This window comes from Onthophagus taurus, chromosome 10 (assembly GCF_036711975.1).
Source record: "Onthophagus taurus isolate NC chromosome 10, IU_Otau_3.0, whole genome shotgun sequence".
NCBI classification, from domain to species: Eukaryota; Metazoa; Arthropoda; class Insecta; order Coleoptera; family Scarabaeidae; genus Onthophagus; species Onthophagus taurus.
Genome location: NC_091975.1, coordinates 13,714,969 through 13,738,548, shown reverse-complemented (window position 1 = coordinate 13,738,548; position 23,580 = coordinate 13,714,969). Strand labels below are relative to the sequence as shown.

The following is a 23,580-nucleotide window of genomic DNA, read 5'->3' as shown; positions in this document are numbered from 1 at the left end:
TTCAAGAAAATAAAATACATAATATATTATTTATATTAAATAATAACTTTATTTTATACGTTAACGCTAACTTTAAAATATGTGAATAACCTGCTACTAAAATGTGTTTTAAATCTTTTGTGGCTCAGTTTATTATTTAATTGTAAATGTAAATCATATTTACTTCAGTTGGCTATTAAAAATTGAAGTGTTCACATCATAATGTCTTGGTCCGACTTCCGTCTTCATTTGAAGCAGTGCTTAAACACAAATTTCCCAGAGGAAATTGTCCAGCACGATTTCGTACTTCTAGGAATAGAAGACTTGGATGGTGATAAAATGAACGATTCGCAATTTGTACAGTTTTGTGAATTTGACAATAATATATGGAGAGTTTATGGAAAGGGTGATATTCTGTATGTTGGTAGTGATGATGACTTTGAAAATCATAAAAAATTTAAAGATTTCTTAAAAGATAATGGATACTTTCCCGATAGCGAATCAGCTAAATTAATTATTGATGGTGATATTAATTTAACCGATTTTGAATATATTAACGATTGTTATTACAATTATAACTACTGGCATGTGTATCGTAATACAAATACTATAGTTGTTAATTTTACCGATTATTAAATTTTATACTTGTTTAATTATGTATAAACGTTTAAGTTGTTGATCTCCGCGCAACTCACATTCTAAAAGTTTTCAAGGTTTTTCTCGATGGTATATAAACGGTTAAAATTTTCATATGGAACTCAGTTACTACCTTCTCTTACTACTCACATCAGTCGCTCACGTTATAAAATCTATTTAGTATATCGCGGTTAAGTCAATTAGGTCAGTATCAATTTTTCCCGAAGAAGAACATATCCGAATTAGAGGTAAATAAAATGTATGTGATTAAGTCTGTGAAGCGGATTACATCATGCGCATGGCCATCAGTTGTCGTAGACTTGGAGGATGGATTCTCCGTATTTCTACCTAAACGCATCGCGGAGGTGATTACGGATGGTGAAATTACTGAGCTAGTTGGCATGAGCTTAATATTCAAAGGAGTAAAAGATGTTGGAAAAGGAAATCCAGCGCATCTCATCGACTTTGTAAAAACGTTAGAAAATAAATGAATGTAAAAACGTTAGAAGGTGAATAAATGTAAAAACTTTAGAAAGTAAGTAAATGTAAATAAATGTAAAAGAACAGAAAGTAAATAAATGTAAAAAAACCTTATAAAGTAAAAATGTTAATAAAATTTTTTTATTGATTTTGTAAAAAAAAACATTAATAAAATTTATTGAAGAACATATCTAAATTAATTTTTTAAGAAAAAAACATATCCGAATTAGACGTGTCTAAATTGTATGTAATTAACGCTTTGCGTTCACATGTATCGACGGGAGAATGCTGCGCTCTGATTGGTTGAATTTAAAATATGGGTGTGGTCAGAAGGAGGTAGTGGTGGGGATAAAAAGTACTTTTGAACCCCCCTATGTTAAATCTTATGGGAGTTTGGTCCAGAACGCCTATAGCTATACGCGCGCCATTTATCGCTCAATAAAAATTTTAAAGCTACATGTATTTTAATGTTACCAAAATAATTGTATCTTAATTCTATAACGTCGCATGAATTTTTAAAAATTTACGCTCGCCATCTATCGCTCATCGGTGGTTTATTGGCTTTAAAGTTTCTAGATTTATCCTTGCAGCTATCAGTTCAATTCCTATAACAAGTAAGTATTATGTATATTTCGTTAAGTTACACCACCGAAACCTTTTTATATTAATTGTATCTGAATTCTATAACGTCACATAAATTTTTTTAAATTTATGCGCGCCATCTATCGCCCATCAGACCCTCGCTTAACTATCCACCTCAAGGTGGGCGCGCATCGTCTATCCACCGCCGTTTGGCGCTACTTCCGCTAGGTGACGTCCCGTGAAGTAGGTAACCAACATCCACCACCCACCGCTAGGTTTTTAGTTTCACTACACACCACCAGATGGCGCTACAAGCATTTCAAATTTCCCACGCTGTGACGTCACTTCCTGCGCGCGCATGCGCAGACGTCACAGGGGGATTAACTTCCGGTCGGGAACTCTCGTTTTTATATTACTGTTGGAGATAAAAAACAAAATGTGCCCAAAACGTGATATCATGACGTTATACGCCGTTTTGAACCACGTTTGAACTTTCTATCACTTTTGGTTCCGGTAAATCTGGCGACGATATATGTGATATTCAGATGGTAAATATTATTTTGGAGTATGTTGGAGTTAAAAAACAAAATGTGCCCAAAACGTTATATTATGACGTTATACGCCGTTTTGAGCCATGTTTGAACTTTCTATCACTTTTGGTTCCGGTAATTCTGTCGACCATATATGTGATATTCAGATGTCAAATGTTATGTTGGAGCATGTAGGTGATAAATAACAAAATGTGCCCAAAACGTGATATTATGACGTTATAAGCCGTTTTGAGCCATGTTTGAACTTTCTATTACTTTTGGTTCCGGTAATTCTGTCGACCATATATGTGATATTCGGCGCCAAATAACATGTTGGAGCAAGTTGGAGATAAAAACAAAACGTGCCTAAATCGTGATATTATGACGTTATACGCCTTTCTGAGCCATGTTTGAACTTTCTATCACTTTTGGTTCCGATAATTCTGCTGACCATATTTGTGATATTTAGGCGCCAAATGACATGTTGGAGCATATTGGAGATAAAAAACAAAATGTACCCAAAACGTGATATTATGACGTTATACGCCGTTTTGAGCCATGTTTGAACTTTCTATCACTTTTGGTACCGGTAATTCTGTCGACCATATATGTGATATTCAGATGGTAAATATTATTTTGGAGTATGTTGGAGATAAAAAACAAAATGTGCCCAAAACGTGATATTATGACGTTATACGCCGTTCTGAGCCATGCTTGAACTTTCTATCACTTTTGGTTCCGATAATTCTGCTGACCATATTTGTGATATTCTGGCGCCAAATAACATGTTGGAGCAAGTTGGAGATAAAAAACAAAATGTGCCCAAAACGTGATATGACGTTATACGCTTTTCTAAGCCATGTTTGAACTTTCTATCACTTTTGGTTCCGATAATTCTGCTGACCATATTTGTGTTATTCAGGCGCCAAATGTCATTTTGAACCATGTTGGAGATAAAAAACAAAATGTGACGTTATATGCCTTTCTGAGCCATGTTTGAATGTGCACAAAACGTGATATTATGACGTTATACGCCGTTTTGAGCCATGTTGGAACTTTCTATCACTTTTGGTTCCGGTAATTCTGTCGACCATATATGTGATATTCAGATGGTAAATATTATTTTGGACCATGTTGGAGATAAAATCAAAATGTGCCCAATACGTGATATTATGACGTTATACGCCGTTTTGAGCCATGTTGGAACTTTCTATCACTTTTGGTTCCGGTAATTCTGTCGACCATATATGTGATATTCAGATGGTAAATATTATTTTGGAGCAAGTTGGAGATAAAAAACAAAACGTGCCTAAAACGTGATATTATGACGTTATACGCCGTTCTGAGCCATGTTTGAACTTTCTATCACTTTTGGTTAAGATAATTCTGCTTACCATAATTGTGATATTTATTCGCCAAATGACATTTTGGAGCATGTTGGAGATAAAAAACAAAATGTGCCCAAAACGTGATATTATGACGTTATACGCCGTTTTGAGCCATGTTTGAACCTTCTATCACTTTTGGTTCCGGTAATTCTGTCGACCATATAGGTGATATTCAGATGCCAAATGTCACATTGGAGCATGTTGGAGATAAAAAACAAAATGTGCCCAAAACGTGATATTATGACGTTATACGCCGTTTTGAGCCATGTTTGAACCTTCTATCACTTTTGGTTCCGGTAATTCTGTCGACCATATACGTGATATTCAGATGCCAAATGTCACATTGGAGCATGTTGGAGATAAAAAACAAAATGTGCCCAAAACGTGATATTATGACGTTATACGCCGTTTTGAGCCATGTTTGAACTTTCTATCACTTTTGGTTACGGTAATTCTGTCTACCATATATGTGATATTCAGATGGTAAATATTATTTTGGAGTATGTTGGAGATAAAAAACAAAGTGTGCCTTAAACGTGATATTATGACGTTATACGCCGTTTTGAGCCATGTTTGAACTTTCTATCACTTTTGGTTCCGGTATTTCTGTCGACCATATATGTGATATTCAGATGGTAAATATTATTTTGAAGTATGTTGGAGATAAAAAACAAAATGTGCATTAAACGTGATATTATGACGTTATACGCCGTTTTTAGCCATGTTTGAACTTTCTATCACTTTTGGTTCCGGTAATTCTGTCGACCATATATGGATATTCAGGTGGCAAATGTCACATTGTAGCATGTTGGAGTTAAAAAACAAAATGTGCCAAAAACGTGATATTATGACGTTATACGCCGTTTTGAGCCATGTTTGAACTTTCTATCACTCTTGGTTCCGGTAATTCTGTCGACATTTTTCTGATATTCAGGTGGCAAATGTCACATTGAAGCATGTTGGAGATAAAAAACAAAATGTGCCCAAAACGTGATATTATGACGTTATACGCCGTTTTGGGCCATGTTTGAACTTTCTATCACTTTTGGTTCCGGAAATTCTGTCGACCATATATGTGATATTTAGATGGTAAATATTATTTTGGAGCATGTTGGAGATAAAAAACAAACTGTACACAAAACGTGATATTATGACGTTATACGCCGTTTTGAGCCATGTTGGAACTTTCTATCACTTTTGGTTCCGGTAATTCTGTCGACCATATATGTGATATTCAGATGGTAAATATTATTTTGGACCATGTTGGAGATAAAAAACAAAATGTGCCCAATACGTGATATTATGACGTTATACGCCGTTTTGAGCCATGTTGGAACTTTCTATCACTTTTGGTTCCGGTAATTCTGTCGACCATATATGTGATATTCAGATGGTAAATATTATTTTGGAGTATGTTGGAGATAAAAAACAAAATGTGCCCAAAACGTGATATTATGACGTTATACGCCGTTTTGAGCCATGTTTGAACTTTCTATCACTTTTGGTTCCGGTAATTCTGTCGACCATATATGTGATATTCAGATGGTAAATATTATTTTGGAGTATGTTGGAGATAAAAAACAAAATGTGCCCAAAAGTGATATTATGATGTTATACGCCGTTTTGAGCCATGTTTGAACTTTCTATCACTTTTGGTTCCGATAATTCTGCTGACCATATTTGTGTTATTCAGGCGCCAAATGACATGATGAACCATGTTGGGATAAAAAACAAAATGTGCCCAAAACGTGATATGATGACGTTATACGCCGTTTTGAACCCTGTTTGAACCTTCTATCACTTTTGGTTCCGGTAATTCTGTCGACCATATAGGTGATATTCAGATGCCAAATGTCACATTGGAGCATGTTGGAGATAAAAAACAAAATGTGCCCAAAACGTGATATTATGACGTTATACGCCGTTTTGAGCCATGTGTGAACCTTCTATCACTTTTGGTTCCGGTAATTCTGTCGACCATATAGGTGATATTCAGATGCCAAATGTCACATTGGAGCATGTTGGAGATAAAAAACAAAATGTGCCCAAAACGTGATATTATGACGTTATACGCCGTTTTGAGCCATGTTTGAACTTTCTATCACTTTTGGTTCCGGTAATTCTGTCTACCATATATGTGATATTCAGATGGTAAATATTATTTTGGAGTATGTTGGAGATAAAAAACAAAATGTGCCTTAAACGTGATATTATGACGTTATACGCCGTTTTGAGCCATGTTTGAACTTTCTATCACTATTGGTTCCGGTATTTCTGTCGACCATATATGTGATATTCAGATGGTAAATATTATTTTGAAGTATGTTGAAGATAAAAAACAAAATGTGCATTAAACGTGATATTATGACGTTATACGCCGTTCCGAGCCATGTTTGAACTTTCTATCACTTTTGGTTCCGATAATTCTGCTGACCATATTTGTGTTATTCAGGCGCCAAATGACATGTTGAACCATGTTGGAGATAAGAAACAAAACGTGCCCAAAACGTGATATTATGACGTTATACGCCGTTCTGAGCCATGTTTGAACTTTCTATCACTTTTGGTTCCGATAATTCTGCTGACCATATTTGTGATATTCAGGCGCCAAATAACATGTTGGAGCAAGTCGGAGATAAAAAACAAAACGTGCCCAAAACGTGATATTATGACGTTATACGCCGTTCTGAGCCATGTTTGAACTTTCTATCACTTTTGGTTCCGATAATTCTGCTGACCATATTTGTGATATTCAGGCGCCAAATAACCTGTTGGAGCAAGTTGGAGATAAAAAACAAAACGTGCCCAAAACGTGATATTATGACGTTATACGCCGTTCTGAGCCATGTTTGAACTTTCTATCACTTTTGATTCTGATAATTCTGCTGACCATATTTGTGATATTCAGGCGCCAAATAACATGTTGGAGCAAGTTGGAGATAAAAAACAAAATGTGCCCAAAACGTGATATTATGACGTTATACGCCGTTCTGAGCCATGTTTGAACTTTCTATCACTTTTGGTTCCGATAATTCTGCTGACCATATTTGTGATATTTAGGAGCCAAATGACATGTTGAACCATGTTGGAGATAAAAAACAAAATGTGCCCAAAACGTGATATTATGACGTTATACGCTGTTCTGAGCTATGTTTGAACTTTCTATCACTTTTGGTTTCGATAATTCTGCTGACCATATAGGTGATATTCAGATGCCAAATGTTATATTAGAGCATGTTGGAGATAAAAAACAAAATGTGCCCAAAACGTGATATTATGACGTTATACGCCGTTTTGAGCCATGTTTGAACTTTCTATCACTTTTGGTTCCGGTAATTCCATCGACCATATATGTGATATTCAGATGGTAAATATCATTTTGGAGCATGTTGGAGATAAAAAACAAAATGTGCCCAAAACGTGATATTATGACGTTATACGCCGTTCTGAGCCATGTTTGAACTTTCTATCACTTTTGGTTCCGATAATTCTGCTGACCATATTTGTGATATTTAGGAGCCAAATGACATGATGAACCATGTTGGAGATAAAAAACAAAATGTGCCAAAACGTGATATTATGACGTTATACGCCCTTCTGAGCCATGTTTGAACTTTCTATCACTTTTGGTTCCGATAATTCTGCTGACCATATTTGTGTTATTCAGGCGCCAAATGACATGATGAACCATGTTGGAGATAAAAAACAAAATGTGCCCAAAACGTGATATGATGACGTTATACGCAGTTCTGAGCCATGTTTGAACTTTCTATCACTTTTGGTTCCGATAATTCTGCTGACCATATTTGTGTTATTCAGGCGCCAAATGTCATTTTGAACCATGTTGGAGATAAAAAACAAAATGTGACGTTATACGCCTTTCTGATCCATGTTTGAACTTTCTATCACTTTTGGTACCGATAATTCTGCTGACCATACTTGTGTTATTCAGGCGCCAAATGTCATGTTGAACCATGTTGGAGATAAAAAACAGAATGTGCCCAAAACGTGATATTAACGCCATACGCCGTTCTGAGCCATGTTTGAACTTTCTATCACTTTTGGTTCCGATAATTCTGCTGACCATATTTGTGATATTCAGGCGCCAAATAACATGTTGGAGCAAGTTGGAGATAAAAAACAAAATGTGCCCAAAACGTGATATTATGACGTTATACGCCGTTCTGAGCCATGTTTGAACTTTCTATCACTTTTGGTTCCGATAATTCTGCTGACCATATTTGTGATATTTAGGAGCCAAATGACATGTTGAACCATGTTGGAGATAAAAAACAAAATGTGCCCAAAACGTGATATTATGACGTTATACGCTGTTCTGAGCCATGTTTGAACTTTCTATCACTTTTGGTTCCGATAATTCTGCTGACCATATTTGTGTTATGCAGGCGCCAAATAACATGGTGGAGCAAGTTGGAGATAAAAAACAAAATGTGCCCAAAACGTGATATTATGACGTTATACGCCGTTCTGAGCCATGTTTGAACTTTCTATCACTTTTGGTTCCGATAATTCTGCTGACCATATTTGTGATATTTAGGAGCCAAATGACATGTTGAACCATGTTGGAGATAAAAAACAAAATGTGCCCAAAATGTGATATTATGACGTTATACGCCGTTCTGAGCCATGTTTGAACTTTCTATCACTTTTGGTTCCGATAATTCTGCTGACCATATTTGTGATTTTCAGGCGCCAAATAACATGTTGGAGCAAGTTGGAGATAAAAAACAAAATGTGCCCAAAACGTGATATTATGACGTTATACGCTGTTCTGAGCCTTGTTTGAACTTTCTATCACTTTTGGTTCCGATAATTCTGCTGACCATATTTGTGATATTTAGGAGCCAAATGACATGTTGGAGCAAGTTGGAGATAAAAAACAAAATGTGCCCAAAACGTGATATTATGACGTTATACGCCGTTCTGAGCCATGTTTGAACTTTCTATCACTTTTGGTTCCGATAATTCTGCTGACCATATTTGTGTTATTCAGGCGCCAAATGACATGATGAACCATGTTGGAGATAAAAAACAAAATGTGCCCAAAACGTGATATGATGACGTTATACGCAGTTCTGAGCCATGTTTGAACTTTCTATCACTATTGGTTCCGATAATTCTGCTGACCATATTTGTGTTATTCAGGCGCCAAATGTCATTTTGAACCATGTTGGAGATAAAAAACAAAATGTGACGTTATACGCCTTTCTGAGCCATGTTTGAACTTTCTATCACTTTTGGTACCGATAATTCTGCTGACCATACTTGTGTTATTCAGGCGCCAAATGTCATGTTGAACCATGTTGGAGATAAAAAACAGAATGTGCCCAAAACGTGATATTAACGCCATACGCCGTTCTGAGCCATGTTTGAACTTTCTATCACTTTTGGTTCCGATAATTCTGCTGACCATATTTGTGTTATTCAGGCGCCAAATAACATGTTGGAGCAAGTTCTAGATAAAAAACAAAATGTGCCCAAAACGTGATATTATGACGTTATACGCCGTTCTGAGCCATGTTTGAACTTTCTATCACTTTTGGTTCCGATAATTCTGCTGACCATATTTGTGTTATTCAGGCGCCAAATAACATGTTGGAGCAAGTTCTAGATAAAAAACAAAATGTGCCCAAAACGTGATATTATGACGTTATACGCCGTTCTGAGCCATGTTTGAACTTTCTATCACTATTGGTTCCGGTATTTCTGTCGACCATATATGTGATATTCAGATGGTAAATATTATTTTGAAGTATGTTGAAGATAAAAAACAAAATGTGCATTAAACGTGATATTATGACGTTATACGCCGTTCCGAGCCATGTTTGAACTTTCTATCACTTTTGGTTCCGATAATTCTGCTGACCATATTTGTGTTGTTCAGGCGCCAAATGACATGTTGAACCATGTTGGAGATAAAAAACAAAATGTGCCCAAAACGTGATATTATGACGTTATACGCCGTTCTGAGCTAAGTTTGAACTTTCTATCACTTTTGGTTCCGATAATTCTGCTGACCATATTTGTGATATTCAGGCGCCAAATGACATGTTGAACCATGTTGGAGATAAAAAACAAAATGTGCCCAAAACGTGATATTATGACGTTATACGCCGTTCTGAGCCAAGTTTGAACTTTCTATCACTTTTGGTTCCGATAATTCTGCTGACCATATTTGTGATATTCAGGCGCCAAATAACATGTTGGAGCAAGTTGGAGATAAAAAACAAAATGTGCCCAAAACGTGATATTATGACGTTATACGCCGTTCTGAGCCACGTTTGAACTTTCTATCACTTTTGGTTCCGATAATTCTGCTGACCATATTTGTGTTATTCAGGCGCCAAATGACATGATGAACCATGTTGGAGATGAAAAACAAAATGTGCGAAAAACGTGATATTAACGCCATACGCCGTTCTGAGCCATGTTTGAACTTTCTATCACTTTTGGTTCCGATAATTCTGCTGACCATATTTGTGATTTTCAGGCGCCAAATAACATGTTGAACCATGTTGGAGATAAAAAACAAAACGTGCCCAAAACGTGATATGACGTTATACGCCGTTCTGAGCCATGTTTGAACTTTCTATCACTTTTGATTCCGATAATTCTGCTGACCATATTTGTGATATTTAGGAGCCAAATGACATGTTGAACCATGTTGGAGATAAGAAACAAAACGTGCCCAAAACGTGATATTATGACGTTATACGCCGTTCTGAGCCATGTTTGAACTTTCTATCACTTTTGGTTCTGATAATTCTGCTGACCATATTTGTGATATTTATTAGCCAAATGACATGTTGAACCATGTTGGAAATAAAAAACAAAATGTGCCCAAAACGTGATATTATGACGTTATACGCCGTTCTGAGCCATGTTTGAACTTTCTATCACTTTTGGTTCCGATAATTCTGCTGACCATATTTGTGATATTTAGAAGCCAAATGACATGTTGAACCATGTTGGAGATAAGAAACAAAACGTGCCCAAAACGTGATATTATGACGTTATACGCCGTTCTGAGCCATGTTTGAACTTTCTATCACTTTTGGTTCCGATAATTCTGCTGACCATATTTGTGATATTCAGGCGCCAAATAACATGTTGGAGCAAGTCGGAGATAAAAAACAAAACGTGCCCAAAACGTGATATTATGACGTTATACGCCGTTCTGAGCCATGTTTGAACTTTCTATCACTTTTGGTTCTGATAATTCTGCTGACCATATTTGTGATATTTATTAGCCAAATGACATGTTGAACCATGTTGGAAATAAAAAACAAAATGTGCCCAAAACATGATATTATGACGTTATACGCCGTTCTGAGCCATGTTTGAACTTTCTATCACTTTTGGTTTCGATAATTCTGCTGACCATATAGGTGATATTCAGATGCCAAATGTTATATTAGAGCATGTTGGAGATAAAAAACAAAATGTGCCCAAAACGTGATATTATGACGTTATACGCCGTTTTGAGCCATGTTTGAACTTTCTATCACTTTTGGTTCCGGTAATTCTGTCGACCATATATGGATATTCAGGTGGCAAATGTCACATTGGAGCATGTTGGAGTTAAAAAACAAAATGTGCCCAAAACGTGATATTATGACGTTATACGCCGTTTTGAGCCATGTTTGAACTTTCTATCACTTTTGGTTCCGATAATTCTGCTGACCATATTTGTGTTATTCAGGCGCCAAATGTCATTTTGAACCATGTTGGTGATAAAAAACAAAATGTGACGTTATACGCCTTTCTGATCCATGTTTGAACTTTCTATCACTTTTGGTACCGATAATTCTGCTGACCATACTTGTGTTATTCAGGCGCCAAATGTCATGTTGAACCATGTTGGAGATAAAAAACAGAATGTGCCCAAAACGTGATATTAACGCCATACGCCGTTCTGAGCCATGTTTGAACTTTCTATCACTTTTGGTTCCGATAATTCTGCTGACCATATTTGTGATATTCAGGCGCCAAATAACATGTTGGAGCAAGTTGGAGATAAAAAACAAAATGTGCCTAAAACGTGATATTATGACGTTATACGCCGTTCTGAGCCACGTTTGAACTTTCTATCACTTTTGGTTCCGATAATTCTGCTGACCATATTTGTGATATTTAGGAGCCAAATGACATGTTGAACCATGTTGGAGATAAAAAACAAAATGTGCCCAAAACGTGATATTATGACGTTATACGCTGTTCTGAGCCATGTTTGAACTTTCTATCACTTTTGGTTCCGATAATTCTGCTGACCATATTTGTGTTATTCAGGCGCCAAATGTCATTTTGAACCATGTTGGAGATAAAAAACAAAATGTGACGTTATACGCCTTTCTGATCCATGTTTGAACTTTCTATCACTTTTGGTACCGATAATTCTGCTGACCATACTTGTGTTATTCAGGCGCCAAATGTCATGTTGAACCATGTTGGAGATAAAAAACAGAATGTGCCCAAAACGTGATATTAACGCCATACGCCGTTCTGAGCCATGTTTGAACTTTCTATCACTTTTGGTTCCGATAATTCTGCTGACCATATTTGTGATATTCAGGCGCCAAATAACATGTTGGAGCAAGTTGGAGATAAAAAACAAAATGTGCCCAAAACGTGATATTATGACGTTATACGCCGTTCTGAGCCATGTTTGAACTTTCTATCACTTTTGGTTCCGATAATTCTGCTGACCATATTTGTGATATTTAGGAGCCAAATGACATGTTGAACCATGTTGGAGATAAAAAAGAAAATGTGCCCAAAACGTGATATTATGACGTTATACGCTGTTCTGAGCCATGTTTGAACTTTCTATCACTTTTGGTTTCGATAATTCTGCTGACCATATAGGTGATATTCAGATGCCAAATGTTATATTAGAGCATGTTGGAGATAAAAAACAAAATGTGCCCAAAACGTGATATTATGACGTTATACGCCGTTTTGAGCCATGTTTGAACTTTCTATCACTTTTGGTTCCGGTAATTCCATCGACCATATATGTGATATTCAGATGGTAAATATCATTTTGGAGCATGTTGGAGATAAAAAACAAAATGTGCCCAAAACGTGATATTATGACGTTATACGCCGTTCTGAGCCATGTTTGAACTTTCTATCACTTTTGGTTCCGATAATTCTGCTGACCATATTTGTGATATTTAGGAGCCAAATGACATGATGAACCATGTTGGAGATAAAAAACAAAATGTGCCAAAACGTGATATTATGACGTTATACGCCGTTCTGAGCCATGTTTGAACTTTCTATCACTTTTGGTTCCGATAATTCTGCTGACCATATTTGTGTTATTCAGGCGCCAAATGACATGATGAACCATGTTGGAGATAAAAAACAAAATGTGCCCAAAACGTGATATGATGACGTTATACGCAGTTCTGAGCCATGTTTGAACTTTCTATCACTTTTGGTTCCGATAATTCTGCTGACCATATTTGTGTTATTCAGGCGCCAAATGTCATTTTGAACCATGTTGGAGATAAAAAACAAAATGTGACGTTATACGCCTTTCTGATCCATGTTTGAACTTTCTATCACTTTTGGTACCGATAATTCTGCTGACCATACTTGTGTTATTCAGGCGCCAAATGTCATGTTGAACCATGTTGGAGATAAAAAACAGAATGTGCCCAAAACGTGATATTAACGCCATACGCCGTTCTGAGCCATGTTTGAACTTTCTATCACTTTTGGTTCCGATAATTCTGCTGACCATATTTGTGATATTCAGGCGCCAAATAACATGTTGGAGCAAGTTGGAGATAAAAAACAAAATGTGCCCAAAACGTGATATCATGACGTTATACGCAGTTCTGAGCCATGTTTGAACTTTCTATCACTTTTGGTTCCGATAATTCTGCTGACCATATTTGTGTTATTCAGGCGCCAAATAACATGTTGGAGCAAGTTCTAGATAAAAAACAAAATGTGCCCAAAACGTGATATTATGACGTTATACGCCGTTCTGAGCCATGTTTGAACTTTCTATCACTTTTGGTTCCGATAATTCTGCTGACCATATTTGTGATTTTCAGGCGCCAAATAACATGTTGGAGCAAGTTGGAGATAAAAAACAAAATGTGCCCAAAACGTGATATTTGACGTTATACGCCGTTCTGAGCCATGTTTGAACTTTCTATCACTTTTGGTTCCGATAATTCTGCTGACCATATTTGTGATATTTAGGAGCCAAATGACATGTTGGAGCAAGTTGGAGATAAAAAACAAAATGTGCCCAAAACGTGATATTATGACGTTATACGCCGTTCTGAGCCATGTTTGAACTTTCTATCGCTTTTGGTTCCCATAATTCTGCTGACCATATTTGTGTTATTCAGGCGCCAAATGACATGATGGAGCAAGATGGAGATAAAAAACAAAATGTGCCCAAAACGTGATATTATGACGTTATACGCCGTTCTGAGCCATGTTTGAACTTTCTATCACTTTTGGTTCCGATAATTCTGCTGACCATATTTGTGATTTTCAGGCGCCAAATAACATGTTGGAGCAAGTTGGAGATAAAAAACAAAATGTGCCCAAAACGTGATATTATGACGTTATACGCCGTTCTGAGCCATGTTTGAACTTTCTATCACTTTTGGTTCCGATAATTCTGCTGACCATATTTGTGTTATTCAGGCGCCAAATGACATGATGGAGCAAGTTGGAGATAAAAAACAAAATGTGCTCAAAACGTGATATTATGACGTTATACGCCGTTCTGAGCCATGTTTGAACTTTCTATCACTTTTGGTTCCGATAATTCTGCTGACCATATTTGTGATATTTAGAAGCCAAATGACATGTTGAACCATGTTGGAGATAAAAAACAAAATGTGCCCAAAACGTGATATTATGACGTTATACGCCGTTCTGAGCCATGTTTGAACATTCTATCACTTTTGGTTCCGATAATTCTGCTGACCATATTTGTGATTTTCAGGCGCCAAATAACATGTTGGAGCAAGTTGGAGATAAAAAACAAAATGTGCCCAAAACGTGATATTATGACGTTATACGCCGTTCTGAGCCATGTTTGAACTTTCTATCACTTTTGGTTCCGATAATTCTGCTGACCATATTTGTGATAATTAGGAGCCAATGACATGTTGGAGCAAGTTGGAGATAAAAAACAAAATGTGCTCAAAACGTGATATTATGACGTTATACGCCGTTCTGAGCCATGTTTGAACTTTCTATCACTTTTGGTTCCGATAATTCTGCTGACCATATTTGTGATGTTTAGAAGCCAAATGACATGTTGAACCATGTTGGAGATAAAAAACAAAATGTGCCCAAAACGTGATATTATGACGTTATACGCCGTTCTGAGCCATGTTTGAACTTTCTATCACTTTTGGTTCCGATAATTCTGCTGACCATATTTGTGATTTTCAGGCGCCAAATAACATGTTGGAGCAAGTTGGAGATAAAAAACAAAATGTGCCCAAAACGTGATATTATGACGTTATACGCCGTTCTGAGCCATGTTTGAACTTTCTATCACTTTTGGTTCCGATAATTCTGCTGCCCATATTTGTGATATTTAGGAGCCAAATGACATGTTGGAGCAAGTTGGAGATAAAAAACAAAATGTGCTCAAAACGTGATATTATGACGTTATACGCCGTTCTGAGCCATGCGTGAACTTTCTATCGCTTTTGGTTCCGATAATTCTGCTGACCATATTTGTGTTATTCAGGCGCCAAATGACATGATGGAGCAAGATGGAGATAAAAAACAAAATGTGCCCAAAACGTGATATTATGACGTTATACGCCGTTCTGAGCCATGTTTGAACTTTCTATCACTTTTGGTTCCGATAATTCTTCTGACCATATTTGTGTTATTCAGGCACCAAATGACATGATGGAGCAAGTTGGAGATAAAAAACAAAATGTGCCCAAAACGTGATATTATGACGTTATACGCCGTTCTGAGCCATGTTTGAACTTTCTATCACTTTTGGTTCCGATAATTCTTCTGACCATATTTGTGTTATTCAGGCACCAAATGACATGATGGAGCAAGTTGGAGATAAAAAACAAAATGTGCCCAAAACGTGATATTATGACGTTATACGCCGTTCTGAGCCATGTTTGAACTTTCTATCACTTTTGGTTCCGATAATTCTGCTGACCATATTTGTGATTTTCAGGCGCCAAATAACATGTTGGAGCAAGTTGGAGATAAAAAACAAAATGTGCCCAAAACGTGATATTATGACGTTATACGCCGTTCTGAGCCATGTTTGAACTTTCTATCACTTTTGGTTCCGATAATTCTGCTGACCATATTTGTGATATTTAGGAGCCAAATGACATGTTGGAGCAAGTTGGAGATAAAAAACAAAATGTGCCCAAAACGTGATATTATGACGTTATACGCCGTTCTGAGCCATGTTTGAACTTTCTATCGCTTTTGGTTCCCATAATTCTGCTGACCATATTTGTGTTATTCAGGCGCCAAATGACATGATGGAGGAAGATGGAGATAAAAAACAAAATGTGCCCAAAACGTGATATTATGACGTTATACGCCGTTCTGAGCCATGTTTGAACTTTCTATCACTTTTGGTTCCGATAATTCTTCTGACCATATTTGTGTTATTCAGGCGCCAAATGACATGATGGAGCAAGTTGGAGATAAAAAACAAAATGTGCCCAAAACGTGATATTATGACGTTATACGCCGTTCTGAGCCATGTTTGAACTTTCTATCACTTTTGGTTCCGATAATTCTGCTGACCATATTTGTGTTATTCAGGCGCCAAATGACATGATGGAGCAAGTTGGAGATGAAAAACAAAATGTGCCCAAAACGTGATATTATGACGTTATACGCCGTTCTGAGCCATGTTTGAACTTTCTATCACTTTTAGTTCCGATAATTCTGCTGACCATATTTGTGATATTTAGCATCCAAATGACATGTTGAACCATGTTGGAGATAAAAAACAAAATGTGCCCAAAACGTGATATTATGACGTTATACGCCGTTCTGAGCCATGTTTGAACTTTCTATCACTTTTGGTTCCGATAATTCTGCTGACCATATTTGTGTTATTCAGGCGCCAAATGACATGATGGAGCAAGTTGGAGATGAAAAACAAAATGTGCCCAAAACGTGATATTATGACGTTATACGCCGTTCTGAGCCATGTTTGAACTTTCTATCACTTTTAGTTCCGATAATTCTGCTGACCATATTTGTGATATTTAGCATCCAAATGACATGTTGAACCATGTTGGAGATAAAAAACAAAATGTGCCCAAAACGTGATATTATGACGTTATACGCCGTTCTGAGCCATGTTTGAACTTTCTATCACTTTTGGTTCCGATAATTCTGCTGACCATATTTGTGATTTTCAGGCGCCAAATAACATGTTGGAGCAAGTTGGAGATAAAAAACAAAATGTGCCCAAAACGTGATATTATGACGTTATACGCCGTTCTGAGCCATGTTTGAACTTTCTATCACTTTTGGTTCCGATAATTCTGCTGACCATATTTGTGATATTTAGGAGCCAAATGACATGTTGAACCATGTTGGAGATAAAAAACAAAATGTGCCCAAAACGTGATATTATGACGTTATACGCCGTTCTGAGCCATGTTTGAACTTTCTATCACTTTTGGTTCCGATAATTCTGCTGACCATATTTGTGATTTTCAGGCGCCAAATAACATGTTGGAGCAAGTTGGAGATAAAAAACAAAATGTGCCCAAAACGTGATATTATGACGTTATACGCCGTTCTGAGCCATGTTTGAACTTTCTATCACTTTTGGTTCCGATAATTCTGCTGACCATATTTGTGATATTTAGGAGCCAAATGACATGTTGGAGCAAGTTGGAGATAAAAAACAAAATGTGCTCAAAACGTGATATTATGACGTTATACGCCGTTCTGAGCCATGCTTGAACTTTCTATCGCTTTTGGTTCCCATAATTCTGCTGACCATATTTGTGTTATTCAGGCGCCAAATGACATGATGGAGCAAGATGGAGATAAAAAACAAAATGTGCCCAAAACGTGATATTATGACGTTATACGCCGTTCTGAGCCATGTTTGAACTTTCTATCACTTTTGGTTCCGATAATTCTTCTGACCATATTTGTGTTATTCAGGCGCCAAATGACATGATGGAGCAAGTTGGAGATAAAAAACAAATTGTGCCCAAAACGTGATATTATGACGTTATACGCCGTTCTGAGCCATGTTTGAACTTTCTATCACTTTTGGTTCCGATAATTCTTCTGACCATATTTGTGTTATTCAGGCACCAAATGACATGATGGAGCAAGTTGGAGATAAAAAACAAAATGTGCCCAAAACGTGATATTATGACGTTATACGCCGTTCTGAGCCATGTTTGAACTTTCTATCACTTTTGGTTCCGATAATTCTTCTGACCATATTTGTGTTATTCAGGCACCAAATGACATGATGGAGCAAGTTGGAGATAAAAAACAAAATGTGCCCAAAACGTGATATTATGACGTTATACGCCGTTCTGAGCCATGTTTGAACTTTCTATCACTTTTGGTTCCGATAATTCTGCTGACCATATTTGTGATTTTCAGGCGCCAAATAACATGTTGGAGCAAGTTGGAGATAAAAAACAAAATGTGCCCAAAACGTGATATTATGACGTTATACGCCGTTCTGAGCCATGTTTGAACTTTCTATCACTTTTGGTTCCGATAATTCTGCTGACCATATTTGTGATATTTAGGAGCCAAATGACATGTTGGAGCAAGTTGGAGATAAAAAACAAAATGTGCCCAAAACGTGATATTATGACGTTATACGCCGTTCTGAGCCATGTTTGAACTTTCTATCGCTTTTGGTTCCCATAATTCTGCTGACCATATTTGTGTTATTCAGGCGCCAAATGACATGATGGAGGAAGATGGAGATAAAAAACAAAATGTGCCCAAAACGTGATATTATGACGTTATACGCCGTTCTGAGCCATGTTTGAACTTTCTATCACTTTTGGTTCCGATAATTCTTCTGACCATATTTGTGTTATTCAGGCGCCAAATGACATGATGGAGCAAGTTGGAGATAAAAAACAAAATGTGCCCAAAACGTGATATTATGACGTTATACGCCGTTCTGAGCCATGTTTGAACTTTCTATCACTTTTGGTTCCGATAATTCTGCTGACCATATTTGTGTTATTCAGGCGCCAAATGACATGATGGAGCAAGTTGGAGATGAAAAACAAAATGTGCCCAAAACGTGATATTATGACGTTATACGCCGTTCTGAGCCATGTTTGAACTTTCTATCACTTTTAGTTCCGATAATTCTGCTGACCATATTTGTGATATTTAGCATCCAAATGACATGTTGAACCATGTTGGAGATAAAAAACAAAATGTGCCCAAAACGTGATATTATGACGTTATACGCCGTTCTGAGCCATGTTTGAACTTTCTATCACTTTTGGTTCCGATAATTCTGCTGACCATATTTGTGTTATTCAGGCGCCAAATGACATGATGGAGCAAGTTGGAGATGAAAAACAAAATGTGCCCAAAACGTGATATTATGACGTTATACGCCGTTCTGAGCCATGTTTGAACTTTCTATCACTTTTAGTTCCGATAATTCTGCTGACCATATTTGTGATATTTAGCATCCAAATGACATGTTGAACCATGTTGGAGATAAAAAACAAAATGTGCCCAAAACGTGATATTATGACGTTATACGCCGTTCTGAGCCATGTTTGAACTTTCTATCACTTTTGGTTCCGATAATTCTGCTGACCATATTTGTGATTTTCAGGCGCCAAATAACATGTTGGAGCAAGTTGGAGATAAAAAACAAAATGTGCCCAAAACGTGATATTATGACGTTATACGCCGTTCTGAGCCATGTTTGAACTTTCTATCACTTTTGGTTCCGATAATTCTGCTGACCATATTTGTGATATTTAGGAGCCAAATGACATGTTGAACCATGTTGGAGATAAAAAACAAAATGTGCCCAAAACGTGATATTATGACGTTATACGCCGTTCTGAGCCATGTTTGAACTTTCTATCACTTTTGGTTCCGATAATTCTGCTGACCATATTTGTGATTTTCAGGCGCCAAATAACATGTTGGAGCAAGTTGGAGATAAAAAACAAAATGTGCCCAAAACGTGATATTATGACGTTATACGCCGTTCTGAGCCATGTTTGAACTTTCTATCACTTTTGGTTCCGATAATTCTGCTGACCATATTTGTGATATTTAGGAGCCAAATGACATGTTGGAGCAAGTTGGAGATAAAAAACAAAATGTGCTCAAAACGTGATATTATGACGTTATACGCCGTTCTGAGCCATGCTTGAACTTTCTATCGCTTTTGGTTCCCATAATTCTGCTGACCATATTTGTGTTATTCAGGCGCCAAATGACATGATGGAGCAAGATGGAGATAAAAAACAAAATGTGCCCAAAACGTGATATTATGACGTTATACGCCGTTCTGAGCCATGTTTGAACTTTCTATCACTTTTGGTTCCGATAATTCTTCTGACCATATTTGTGTTATTCAGGCGCCAAATGACATGATGGAGCAAGTTGGAGATAAAAAACAAATTGTGCCCAAAACGTGATATTATGACGTTATACGCCGTTCTGAGCCATGTTTGAACTTTCTATCACTTTTGGTTCCGATAATTCTTCTGACCATATTTGTGTTATTCAGGCACCAAATGACATGATGGAGCAAGTTGGAGATAAAAAACAAAATGTGCCCAAAACGTGATATTATGACGTTATACGCCGTTCTGAGCCATGTTTGAACTTTCTATCACTTTTGGTTCCGATAATTCTTCTGACCATATTTGTGTTATTCAGGCACCAAATGACATGATGGAGCAAGTTGGAGATAAAAAACAAAATGTGCCCAAAACGTGATATTATGACGTTATACGCCGTTCTGAGCCATGTTTGAACTTTCTATCACTTTTGGTTCCGATAATTCTGCTGACCATATTTGTGATTTTCAGGCGCCAAATAACATGTTGGAGCAAGTTGGAGATAAAAAACAAAATGTGCCCAAAACGTGATATTATGACGTTATACGCCGTTCTGAGCCATGTTTGAACTTTCTATCACTTTTGGTTCCGATAATTCTGCTGACCATATTTGTGATATTTAGGAGCCAAATGACATGTTGGAGCAAGTTGGAGATAAAAAACAAAATGTGCCCAAAACGTGATATTATGACGTTATACGCCGTTCTGAGCCATGTTTGAACTTTCTATCGCTTTTGGTTCCCATAATTCTGCTGACCATATTTGTGTTATTCAGGCGCCAAATGACATGATGGAGGAAGATGGAGATAAAAAACAAAATGTGCCCAAAACGTGATATTATGACGTTATACGCCGTTCTGAGCCATGTTTGAACTTTCTATCACTTTTGGTTCCGATAATTCTTCTGACCATATTTGTGTTATTCAGGCGCCAAATGACATGATGGAGCAAGTTGGAGATAAAAAACAAAATGTGCCCAAAACGTGATATTATGACGTTATACGCCGTTCTGAGCCATGTTTGAACTTTCTATCACTTTTGGTTCCGATAATTCTGCTGACCATATTTGTGTTATTCAGGCGCCAAATGACATGATGGAGCAAGTTGGAGATGAAAAACAAAATGTGCCCAAAACGTGATATTATGACGTTATACGCCGTTCTGAGCCATGTTTGAACTTTCTATCACTTTTAGTTCCGATAATTCTGCTGACCATATTTGTGATATTTAGCATCCAAATGACATGTTGAACCATGTTGGAGATAAAAAACAAAATGTGCCCAAAACGTGATATTATGACGTTATACGCCGTTCTGAGCCATGTTTGAACTTTCTATCACTTTTGGTTCCGATAATTCTGCTGACCATATTTGTGTTATTCAGGCGCCAAATGACATGATGGAGCAAGTTGGAGATGAAAAACAAAATGTGCCCAAAACGTGATATTATGACGTTATACGCCGTTCTGAGCCATGTTTGAACTTTCTATCACTTTTAGTTCCGATAATTCTGCTGACCATATTTGTGATATTTAGCATCCAAATGACATGTTGAACCATGTTGGAGATAAAAAACAAAATGTGCCCAAAACGTGATATTATGACGTTATACGCCGTTCTGAGCCATGTTTGAACTTTCTATCACTTTTGGTTCCGATAATTCTGCTGACCATATTTGTGATATTTAGGAGCCAAATGACATGTTGGAGCAAGTTGGAGATAAAAAACAAAATGTGCTCAAAACGTGATATTATGACGTTATACGCCGTTCTGAGCCATGCTTGAACTTTCTATCGCTTTTGGTTCCCATAATTCTGCTGACCATATTTGTGTTATTCAGGCGCCAAATGACATGATGGAGCAAGATGGAGATAAAAAACAAAATGTGCCCAAAACGTGATATTATGACGTTATACGCCGTTCTGAGCCATGTTTGAACTTTCTATCACTTTTGGTTCCGATAATTCTTCTGACCATATTTGTGTTATTCAGGCGCCAAATGACATGATGGAGCAAGTTGGAGATAAAAAACAAATTGTGCCCAAAACGTGATATTATGACGTTATACGCCGTTCTGAGCCATGTTTGAACTTTCTATCACTTTTGGTTCCGATAATTCTGCTGACCATATTTGTGTTATTCAGGCGCCAAATGACATGATGGAGCAAGTTGGAGATAAAAAACAAATTGTGCCCAAAACGTGATATTATGACGTTATACGCCGTTCTGAGCCATGTTTGAACTTTCTATCACTTTTGGTTCCGATAATTCTACTGACCATATTTGTGATATTTAGGAGCCAAATGACATGTTGAACCAAGTTGGAGATAAAAAACAAAATGTGCCCAAAACGTGATATTATGACGTTATACGCCGTTCTGAGCCATGTTTGAACTTTCTATCACTTTTGGTTCCGATAATTCTGCTGACCATATTTGTGATTTTCAGGCGCCAAATAACATGTTGGAGCAAGTTGGAGATAAAAAACAAAATGTGCCCAAAACGTGATATTATGACGTTATACGCCGTTCTGAGCCATGTTTGAACTTGCTATCACTTTTGGTTCCGATAATTCTGCTGACCATATTTGTGATATTTAGGAGCCAAATGACATGTTGGAGCAAGTTGGAGATAAAAAACAAAATGTGCCCAAAACGTGATATTATGACGTTATACGCCGTTCTGAGCCATGTTTGAACTTTCTATCGCTTTTGGTTCCCATAATTCTGCTGACCATATTTGTGTTATTCAGGCGCCAAATGACATGATGGAGCAAGATGGAGATAAAAAACAAAATGTGCCCAAAACGTGATATTATGACGTTATACGCCGTTCTGAGCCATGTTTGAACTTTCTATCACTTTTGGTTCCGATAATTCTGCTGACCATATTTGTGATTTTCAGGCGCCAAATAACATGTTGGAGCAAGTTGGAGATAAAAAACAAAATGTGCCCAAAACGTGATATTATGACGTTATACGCCGTTCTGAGCCATGTTTGAACTTGCTATCACTTTTGGTTCCGATAATTCTGCTGACCATATTTGTGATATTTAGGAGCCAAATGACATGTTGGAGCAAGTTGGAGATAAAAAACAAAATGTGCCCAAAACGTGATATTATGACGTTATACGCCGTTCTGAGCCATGTTTGAACTTTCTATCGCTTTTGGTTCCCATAATTCTGCTGACCATATTTGTGTTATTCAGGCGCCAAATGACATGATGGAGCAAGATGGAGATAAAAAACAAAATGTGCCCAAAACGTGATATTATGACGTTATACGCCGTTCTGAGCCATGTTTGAACTTTCTATCACTTTTGGTTCCGATAATTCTTCTGACCATATTTGTGTTATTCAGGCGCCAAATGACATGA

General features: G+C 37.1%; 1 protein-coding gene across 1 annotated transcript in view; it reads left to right on the top strand.

The window, feature by feature from the left end:
* Nucleotides 1–201: 201 nt before the first annotated feature.
* LOC139431515 (uncharacterized) overlaps nucleotides 202–23,580 on the top strand; it is a 94,313-nt gene continuing 70,934 nt past the window's right edge. The window contains exon 1 of the mRNA XM_071199394.1: nucleotides 202–541. Coding sequence (XP_071055495.1) covers nucleotides 202–541 — 340 coding nt within the window. The remainder of the gene's footprint in view (nucleotides 542–23,580) is intronic.